General features: G+C 40.2%; 1 protein-coding gene across 2 annotated transcripts; it reads right to left on the minus strand.

Annotated features, from left to right (window-relative positions):
- Window positions 1–302: 302 nt before the first annotated feature.
- On the minus strand, window positions 303–9,859 carry tnfrsf1a (tumor necrosis factor receptor superfamily, member 1a). Of its 2 annotated transcripts, none has more exons than XM_080747659.1 (10): window positions 9,820–9,859; window positions 8,655–8,757; window positions 8,321–8,429; window positions 6,193–6,318; window positions 5,920–6,078; window positions 5,522–5,606; window positions 4,643–4,710; window positions 4,108–4,331; window positions 3,880–3,991; window positions 303–3,343 (listed from the first exon to the last, which is right to left on the minus strand). In XM_080747659.1, exons 2-10 carry the CDS (start codon window positions 8,718–8,720, stop codon window positions 3,036–3,038), a joined length of 1,257 nt encoding a protein of 418 aa, XP_080603785.1. In that variant the 5' UTR covers window positions 8,721–8,757; window positions 9,820–9,859; the 3' UTR covers window positions 303–3,035. The 2 variants fall into 2 exon arrangements, with proteins under 2 accessions (XP_080603785.1, XP_080603786.1); XM_080747660.1 differs by lacking the exon at window positions 9,820–9,859 and adding an exon at window positions 9,698–9,816.
- Window positions 9,860–11,283: the final 1,424 nt, after the last annotated feature.

Raw genomic sequence — 11,283 nt, forward strand, 5'->3', positions numbered from 1 at the left:
TCCACGCGGGGCGGAAACCAGACAACCAGACACAGAAAGACTGGGCTAGAGGAAGAAAGCCAATAAAATAGCAGAACGAGAGGGAAAGGGAAGGATGGGGTTAGAGGAGGTGCTGTGTAAGTGTTATTGCTACCTTGGAGGGAATGCAGAGAGACAGCATGCCAGAGGATACACTATATACACACACTGTTACTGTACATGCTCATAAACGCACAAATTATTATTCACAGTCAATAGACACACACACCTTAATGAATGCCTAGAAGACAGGTCTTTACCTGACAATTACCACTGCTTTCACATTATATAAAGTATTCCTTTATTTAAAAGTTCAAAGATAAAACAAGGAATTTCAATATACAGTGCATTGCAGCCACAACTTTAGTTTGCTCATCAAAATATATCAAAAATGTAAAATTCATGCTTGTTTTCTGTTTGTTTCAAATATATATTTTTTCATCTGTCAAAAATGGATAAATAAAAAAAGTGCTTAAAGGCATCGATAGAAAACCGAATACAAACACATGCCCTTGAGCTAAACACCTGTTAGACATTAGATTAGATCTGCGGCCTTCAGCTCAACTCTCACTTTAAAAAAAGAAAAACATTATTTAAATGTAGGCCTATACTACATTTAAAGAATAAAGTGAACTATATCTATAAAGGTCCAGACTTTGGATAATAGTTATTAGTTTTATCCCTGGATATAAAAATAAAAAAAGTTTTATATATATCTATATATATATTACCATATTCCCTCCTGATTGGCTACCATTGCCTTCTAAAGTTTGTGTATGCGACCTGGCGGACGCTTATCTCCCGATTAGGGAGCCTTACTGGTATAACAATACATTATTTAGTACACCATTTAGTGCTTCAAAGAAACTAAAATAGCATCTGTAACAAAATGCTACCTAAATAACATTCTTAGCATTTAAAAAAAAAAAAAAAAAGAAAGAAAAATTCAACAACAACCCAACATACTTGTGAGTTTCGCGTAAGAGTAACTGGCCACCGCTTGAATAATGGTCAAAGTGTACAACAACCTTCCAGAGATGATCACCCAGTCGTTGCTGCAAGCTGAGACTGGCATGATGAAAACCTCTTTGGCTGAGACAGGGTGTTCCCGTCGTCTGTCTCTGTGTGAGTTACACATGAATAATGCTAGTATGATGAAGCTTTAAGCCATGCTAATGACACTGTGCAAAAACACTAGCTCTTCCTGGGCGGTAGAGAACACCTGCACACAGTGCACAGGATTGTTTACGCAGTATTAATCCATAGAAAATGTACAAAAATCAGTTTGAATGAAAATGCATTTGATTAGCACCGACACATGACAAGCTATTTTTACATTTACTCTAGATGTGTTTTTCTTTTTCTGGTTATGTGGCAATAAATACACCCTCCACCCTAAATAGCCTCTGCCTTAGAAATGATGTTGCAGGCACATTGAAGCATGTGTGTGATTTTTCCATATAGTTTGCATTTTATAATTTATTCCTCTCCTGTTGCTATAGTACGTTAGAGACCACCAGTAGTTATAACACCTTTACAGGAGAGACGTAGTCAGCCTAAAATTGTAACCACTGGTTAAGTCTAGGAAATATAAACGTTCAAATAGCTTGCCATGTTGTCGCCTATACAGGATAAAAATACAAACAACGCATATCTTAAAAACATGCCTTAACAAAGTCTATAGATAAAGTTTACAGTATATCTGACAATTAAAAAAAATAGTTTGTTCAACTGGCCTAGATCATTCAGTAACAAAAACAATCTCAACAACTACACTGATGTATGGATCAGAAATGCATACACCAGTTTGGCTCATTAAAAAAATGTGAACCGTCACTTCCCTGTAGAAGGAACTACAAACATGGTTGCTGCGTTAATCAAAACTATATATTCATATTTTTCGAAATAGTCAAACTATAGTGTTGATGTTATCACTGGCTTTCCTGGTCCACTTGTAAAGAAAGATACACTCACATTCAACTCAGCAAAATGATAGCTTGATATCACTGACCGCTTCCATTACACTTACTTTCGGTCCAAGATTAAGCTTTTGAATAGACATTTGACTGCCTAACTAATTATAACTAATTGTGTGTTTGAACTGCCTGTGCCAGTGTTTCTTCAATTGAAAATAAAATATATTCTTTTCTTCCGAATTATCAAGACAAATAGGCACAATCAATGATCTGATCACGCAACTTAGCAAAAATAACTAGAATGATCATTGCAACCATAACCTCAGTAGTTTTTAATAGGGGTTCTTTGTCAACACTGTTTACGGAACAAACATACAGTAAGGTGTTCTGGTCACTTAGATCTCTGCTCACCGTATGTAGCACCAAGTCCCTCAGGCTAACGCATGCTTGAGGCTGTCTGGTACAGTAGTTCAATGAATAAAATACTTGGTCTCAAGAGTCCACTGTTCCATTTTCTACGAGCAAGAGTGCTAGTGTGTGTGTGTGTGTGTGTGTGTGTGTGTGTGTGTGTGTGTGTGTGTGTGTGTGTGTGGCGCACGTAAGAGAGAGTGTGAGAGAGAATCTGCCAGCATACGCCAAAAGAACAACAGTGGAACGGTGATTCTGTCACCTGGGTCTCTCTCCACTCTTTGTTTCATCACTTGTCTCAGTGGACAAAGTGCGTGCCATCTCTCTACATGAATGAATTTCCATTTGGTTGCATTTTTAGTACCTCAGGGAGGTATTTTACAGATTTGAACATCCTCAGCCAGCCGCCTTTCAAATAAATCTAAATATATCACAACTACCTTGTAGTTCTGACCAATCACATAGAATGGTGCATTGGTGTCCTCTCCTGTGACGCTTGTCTAGTTGTAAAATCTTGGGAGGTGCCTGAACTTGACGTCCTTTGGTTCTTATGACCTCACCAAACATGGTTTTTGCAAACGTATGTGGCAGCCTTAAGTCAACAGGTGTAAGGCAGAAGTACAGAGACAGAAGAAGAAAGAGCATACGGTATGAATACGTATATGTGTGTCTGCACGTTCAAACACGCTCCTCTCATTGGCAGCTGTATTTTTTCTCCAACTCCTGGGCGGCCAAGCCCAGGTTCATGTCCTCTAGTTTACCCAGCAGCTCCTGCAGCCAGGGCTGCTGGTGAACACCGCCTGCTCCAACTAAAGCCGCTCCACCCGCCCTACAACCCCTGTCTGCCCACACCTTCAGCATCTGGTAGTGAGCCTCTTTGATCAGCCGATGGTCAGCCTCCGCCCGCTCGATCTCAATGTCCGGCACGTCCAGTTTGCGCGCCAGCTCTTTGACCCGCGGCACAGGAACCCAATGCAGCACCGTGTATATCAACTCAGAGACTGCAGAGAGAGAGAGAGAGAGAGAGAGAGAGAGAGAGAGAGAGAGAGAGAGGGGGGTTGGGGGAGGAGAGTGTTGAGTGGAGAGAGAGAGAGAGAGAGAGAGAGAGAGAGAGAGAGAGAGAGAGAGAGAGAGAGAGAGAGAGAGAGAGAGAGAGAGAGATGAGAGAGAGATGAGAGGGCAGTTGAACACAAAGGGCTGCTGTGATATCTGTCTGCACATGCCAGCTGACACATGGGCACAGGGTTACACTTATAAGCAGTTACACACACACACACCCACACACCCACACACCCACACACACACACACACACAACTGGCGCCACGGGGAACACATGCCGCCTCCACCTTCAATTATGTATTTAAATTCATAAAGTTAACATAAAACCATGTAAATACATTTGAAATATAGTGGCCCTCTCCATCATCAAAGTTGCCCAGCCCTGCTCTATATACACGTGTATATACTACATAATACATACAGTACATACACTGTAGACACACATACTGTATACAAACACACACGTAGGCTACATACTCTTTGGGATGCAGTCAGGTAGGTTGCTGGGCTCCTGTGTGCACACGGAGCTTGGAGGAGATGCCTTGTCACACGCCTTGTCTGGATGCTCCTCAAAGCTGTCAATGAGGATCTACGGGGGGCAACATACACACACATTGGTTATTGTATTTTCATGCATATATTATTATTTTGGAAAAGGGAATGATGGACAAAACAGGTCAATGAAATCCTCCTCCTTTGGCATACCTGGGTGCAATCCATATCTGGAAGGCCGGAGGAGGCGCTTGTGACGGACAAGGTGCTTTTGAGCCTCTTTGTAGTTGCGTCTTTAGTCCTTTTGTACACGATGAAGCCAACCCCCAGTGACACCACCACCAGCAACACTGGCACACTGGCAAAGACTCCGATTATAACTGTTGAAAAGTTGTTGCCGTCATTGTTGTTGTCGTTCTCACGTTCACAATCAGGAGCTTCAAGGAAGGACAGAAGGATGTCGAAATGAACAAATATGATGCAAACTAAAGAGCAGCCATGTTCCAGCATATCATTACTTACATACAGTAGACTCTATTGTATAAGTAATAAAGATGAGCTTCCTTTTTTGAAAATAATGTCACGGACTGCACTGGACTGTACTCCTACTGTAAAATTACTACTCTTACTATGACTTGTACAACAACAACAACAACAACTACTACTACTACAGCAGAAATGTAATAAAAAATAAAATATTATCACAAAGCTTTATTGTGACATGGTGTCATAAATGTCATGAACTCACATTTTGGATCCTCCTCACATTTGGAAATTATTAGAGGACAGAGATGTTTACATTCGGCAGCACTACAGCTGTGGAGAACATACAGGAAGTTTCAGTTTACTGTGGAGGAAGTAACATGTCCAGATAGGAAGTATTTGAGACAGACTGCACTCTCTCAACAGGATGGCATGACACATCTATCTAAAGTGCCTGTTGTGACAGAAATGGATATTAATCGAAAGACAGGTATTGTCTTAATCTTAGAGTAGTACTGTTTAGTGACGGTTACAATACAAGTGAGTTTCCACAATTAATAGCCACAGAATACTGGCATGTGGACAAAGCTGGAACATTTAGAACAGTTCATTTAGAACCTGTACCGTCATTAATAAGAGTCAACATGTTTGGACAAATTACTAAACTAATTTGTTCCCCCGACCGTAATAAATCCAAACTGTTGGAAAATAATCAGCTTTATAATTTCAAGTAAAATAAGGCAAAGAGGACTGCTCCATTATAAATGCATTATGTTAGTAATCCACACTTAGTCATGAATGTGACCTCTGTTGGCATCCCATGGAAAGATTGAACAAGATCGGAAGTTGTTCTGCAAGTTATGCAGTTTCAAATCAACTTCCTCTTTAAAGTACTTCAACAAATTGTCCAAGCAAGTCAAAGATGCGGTCAAAAGCTTAAATCCTAGGGGTAGAGTATGTTGGTGGCCCAGCCAGCTAGATTGGGTAGCATGTGCGCACATACATAATTTAGTTATATTGTGGTATCATGGGTTGAATCCCGCTCATGACTTTGTCATTCTCTGCTCCAACCCCACACTCTTCTATAGTCACAGAAATGTTGTAGACGTCCAAATTAAAAATATATATATTTAAAATCACTCACTTCTTGTCAGTGCATTGTTGGCACTTGTTTTTGTCTCTGTAGTAGCCTTGCGCACATTTACACACAGTGTTGTGGTCTTGGGTACCTTTGGACAGCAATAATAACAATACTTATAACTGACAGTAAAAACGTATTACAAAAACAAAATATATCAAGAGTACAATAGTGACATACATCATGCACCATGTTTATCATGAAAAAGGTAAATGAATATCCTGTATAGTATGTGAATATGCAGTATGTGTATTTACAGTACTGTACGTCACATAGAAAATAGCTTAACAAAGCTGTCAAATACCATCACAAAATAAATGGTGACGGAAGTATGATCTTTGGCAAATACCGGTATATCAAACCAATTTGGTTTGGATGGCTTTTGTCATCACTCAGATACTCACATTTCTGTTCTTGTTCCACTCCTTCTCCTACACACCGAGTACATTTGAGACAATCAAATGTCTCAGAGTCAATTGACTTTTTGTAAAAGCCATCTTTGCAGCGACAGACGGCATCTCTGTACCGGGTACAATTCGATTCCTCCACCTGATACTTGCTCTCTGTAGGGGAGTAGAACGAGAGATCACTATTACTACAAATTACAATGACATCAAATGAGGAAGAACAATAATATTTCAATAGTGATAGACATTAGCTGCTTGATAATAATTTACCTTTGCATTTTGTACAGCGTCTACAGTTGGGGTGGTAGTTTGAGACAGCAGTGTATGTCCCTTCTTCACATGGCGCACATTTGGTCCTATAACCCTCTGCTTGACAATCTTCCTTTAGTTTTAAACCTGTAAAGCAGCAGTTGAATACATTTAGACCTCACAAAATCTCTCCAAGAGTCCCATCTCAAATGTATTGAGAAGTAATGTAACACAAGGGTTTTACTTTAGTGCAGAATATAAGTGAAAAGGGAACAGTAACTCTGGGTTCACAGGGTCTCTCAGTGATGCTATGGTTTATCATATTTATTGCTGGATAAAGTTCCAGTGTGATATGATTTCATGGGATCTATAATTCTGATCTGTATCTATCGACCCTAGGTTAGGGCAGCTGCGATGATAAATCTTGAAATGACTAGATGCTGTGATCGTGAAGTTCCCTGGGTGCGTTTCAGTAGAAGTCCATTGCATCCCAACGCTGGGAACCCACCAAAAAAGCATAGCGCATACGCATTTATTGTGCACAGAGATTTGTGCACGACTGGAAAAGAAATCTTCGCATGCGCGATTGGAGCGTTCCTGTGCGGCAGTGAGAACGGCTGCATTCATTAACACATCGGATGCCCACGTTAATTCAGGGTTTACCCTCGCAGGGGCCCATCGTCTCCATGGCAACACGTCATTTACGTACCTTCGCGTCGTGGAAGAAGTATCCGTAATACGTTGAGTAAATGTAATCCAAGTATGTCCAGTTTATTTTCACAATGATCTTTTCTTTCAGTCAGGACAGCTTTTTACCAATCTTGGGCCACAGCGTGTCACGGGCGGTAGAAAGGGTCGCGTTTTGAACATGGTGATTGAAAAAGCTAGACCAGGAGAGGAATCCGCCATGTTACGTTACCTCCGCCGTGTCACTGGGAGTAAATGTAATCCACGGATGTCCTGTTTATTTTTACGATAAAGTTTTCTTTCAGTCAGGACATCTTTTTATCAAACCTGGGCCACAGCGTTTGTGTCACGGTAGGTAGAAAGGACCGCGCATTGAACATGGTGATTGAAAAAGCTAGACTAGGAGAAGAATCCGCCATGTTACGTGTATCTCCGCCAAGACTCCGTTACTGGGAAAATACTAGTATCCATGATACATACGGGTCGTGCGAGCCTGCGAGGGGACGATAGAGTGCAGTGCAGGATAGGAACAGAAGCTTGTGATTGGCTGCAGGGAGACTGCACATCCTGGTCACGTGTACCGCGCTGCATTTTGGGAAATGTAGTGTTTTTCCCATATTGTTGGCGTTTGATCACCGTGGTAGAGCCTTCATTGCGGTAGCAATGTACAGTAACTACAGTACAGTATAGATTATTGTAAAACGCGTCAAACGCGTCGTGGGCCTCCAGAGACATCAAAGAGATTGGCGTGTAGACACCTCGTGGGCACCCGATGTGTTAATACGGAGCAAAAGATTTTTGCATTTTTTGGACATTTTCAGTGTAGTCCAGCGTTGATTTTTACAGATTTTTTTTGAATAGAATTTCATTTAGTTTTAGTCGCATTTTAGCCATCTGAAATGTTTTAGTGTTAAGTCTAGTGTTAAGTTTTAGTTGACAAAATATCATACGATTTTAGTTGACTAAATCTACTTTTGATTTAGTCTACTAAAATGTGTCTTACAGGCCTTGGTATTGAATTATACTTTCAGGGCTGAATTATACTGTACTTTGCTGCTGTAAATAGCAGATCACAAATCACTCTGCGGCCCCTTGTGAGCTTGCAGATCAGCTATTTTTGGAACGTGACAGTCACTGACAGCTGATTAGTTCTTCTGGATCTCTTCTCCACTTATGAAGGGACTCATAACATTTTAGTCTAGTTTTTATTTGTTAACAAAATTGTAAGTATATTTAGTCTTAGTTTTAGTCATCAGAGCTTAGTCTTTTGTTTTTATTCAGTTTTTTCAGTGAAAAAAGGTAGTTGAACATTTTTCATCATAGTTTTAGTCGACGAAATCAACACTGGTGTAGTCTATGTGAAATTAAGCATCTCAATATTGCCAAGTTCAATGATTCAAGTGCAACAGAAACCTTTGATTGTTTTGTGTACAGCAACATGCAGTAGAATAAATCCCAGTACCTGGATTGCACTTGTTGCAACAGATCCCATTTTCAGTGAGATAATCCCCTTCAGTGCAGTTCTTCTCTGGTTGTGATGAAGCTACGCCAGAGGTGAGGACTAACATGCACTGCAGAACAGACGGACACAAATCAGCAATGACAGTAGTGTCAAACTTAAAAATTGACTTCAGCTAAAATAATAATGCCAAGAATAATAATGCCACGAACGAGCGAAAGAAAGTTTTCTACTTGAATGTTAACCTCAGCTAAAATAATAATAAATCAGAATAGTTTTTTTTTTCCTACTCAAAATAGATCTGTGCATTAAGGACATTGCTGTTAGAATTTCTCACCAAGAAAGCCAACGTGTCAATAGGGGATTTTTTCTTCCATTTCCCTCGAGTGCCAAGTCCATCCATCCTCTTGACAGCTGTCAGTCAAGCCATCTGAATCCCTCTGCAAGTGTTACAAATAATCAACCTAGTTTAAATCACATCTTGCCACAGTTGGCTGGTAGATGGTAACAAATTTCACATTTGTTTTAAGATTAATTAGCCTATTCGACATTTAGAAAAACTGTGCCTATTGTTGGCTATAAAGGAAAATAAAGGAATTTAGTTTTTTGGGCAGTAGATACAAACACCTATACTGTCCAGGACAGGAAACATAAATCACGTGTTGTCAAAATAAGAGATTCTGCTCCAACAACAACCAATCTGGTCCATTGCTCAGCCCATTGTTGCCAAGTGTGCAAGTTCAAGGACGTTTGCTTGCCAGGAAGTTCTGCAGCATACATCTGATTGACCAATGTTTATTCAGGTGTTTTTTTTGTCCAATGCTTAACAGCTGAGCTGAGCCATTTACAAAAGGGGGTTATATGTAATACATTGCAGATGATGCCCATGTCCATAATGTCGTCTGATTGTCTAACTTTAGTAATGCAAACTATTCCTCTTCTTGACAGCTTTTTTCAACTTCTTTCAATGTGTGGACAATTAAGCATCACGTTTGGTAGTCAACGTGTAGGATAAGTAAAGCACAATTATTCAATGCAATTGTGTAGGCTACAGTAAGTAGATAGAGACAGTAGGTTAATTAAGCAGTCGGCTACGTGGGTCTAAAAAGGCACACAACGGTCACAACTTTTGAATAGCGTTACCACGTTTTGTTGCTTTCAATCAAAGTAAACACCGTAACGATTAAAAAACCCTCATGTTAGTAAAATGTAATGCAAAAATAATAGCCATAGCCAACCATTTTACACAGCATCACATTCTCAAAGTCGCCACTCAATCATGCGATCAAAAGTATTTGGTTTCGGTTCCCACAACCATCGCCCACCAGTCTGATATGAATCTATATCGTCCCCACAACAACACGCCAGGTTTACCATCACCTTTAACTTGATCGCCGGATTCGCCGCTATCAGGTCGAGCGATCTGTGATTTAGCTCGGGTCCATATATTTATTTTAAATCACAGTTTTACGTGGTTTTACAGAAGAGACAGTGTTACCTACCGAGTTTCCTGTGTCGACTCGATCTCCGGGAGAGTTGGAGGCGGACTCATACGGGAAATGGCTGGGCACGTCACGCCTTCACTTCAAGGAAACACTACAGTAGTAGGATATGATTACACGTTATTGTGATTATGATGTACTGTATGTTGCTGCTGACTGTGTTGTAACATCTGGGCTGTGATAACCACAGGTTAGCACAGGTAAGATCAGATATCACAGAGGCCAGGGCATCATCTGACTCAGTGCTTAGTTGAGTTTGCCTTGTAGAAAGCAACACTGGAGAGGAGATACTTGATTGATTGATTGATTGATTGATTGATTGATTGATTGAAGAGTTTATTAGATGCTTGATTGATTGATTGATTGATTGATCGATTGAAGAGTTTATTAGCAGTTTGCAATAGAAAAACGTACAGTTTCATGACAGCACAAATCACTGGTACAAGGTCAACTAAAAGGCGATCCTTAAGCTTTATGGCTTATTTACTCAGGAACCACTGGCCTCCTTATAAGGAGGCCAGTGGTTCCTGAGTAAATAATACTACAAAACTTGAAGATTTTGCAATTAGTTTTTAGTCTGACCCCTGCCTCTCACAGTAACATTGTCTAAAGACAAATTCACAATGTTCCCTTTGAAATATATGTCCCATATCATGTTCGAAATGCACATGAATCATGTAAATGCACGTCATCCCCCCAAAAATAACACAAACTATTATTTAATTATTAGTTTACTTCATTTTAGTTTAGATAGTAGGCCTATGCGTTGCGTTACATTTTAGGTAGCTAAAACTACCATAATTCCAAAGAATATTGTTGACTTGTATTATATTAGTATTAGGATTAGGTAGTGGTGTGTTGTAATTAATGTAGGCCTAATATGTAGTCTAATGTAATTCAGTAGACTTCCAGCAGGTGTAGGCCTGCTAGCTGATTCAGCAGAGCAGAGACAAACTACTTCCTCAGGAAAACCACAGTCTTCCTTTGAATTAGCTGCTTATCTTAATCATATCTCTCTCTCTCTCTCTCTCTCTCTCTCTCTCTCTCTCTCTCTCACACACACACACACACACACACACACACACACACACACACACACACACACACACACACACTCAGGAAAACCACAGTCTTCCTTTTAATTGGCTGCTTATCTTAATCATCTCTCTCTCTGTCACGCACGCACAGACACACACTCACTCACTCACTCGCACACAGACACCCAAACACACTTAAAAACCAGTAAGACTCCCTAATCGGGAGATAAGCGACCGTAGGTCACTTATCTCCACAAATAGGGCAAAAATTTGTTTTGCCAAAATCTTCCTGATCCATGTTGATGACATGAGTGTAGACATACTGTGTAGTGATGTTCGTGATTTTAGGGCAAAATCTGTAGGAGCAGTGTCCAAAAATGTGTTTTTAAAAATCGGCCTGGAGGTGGCGCTATATGGGAGAGATTCA

This window comes from Nannobrachium achirus (genome assembly GCF_963921795.1).
Source record: "Nannobrachium achirus genome assembly, chromosome: 2".
Lineage (NCBI taxonomy): Eukaryota > Metazoa > Chordata > Actinopteri > Myctophiformes > Myctophidae > Nannobrachium > Nannobrachium achirus.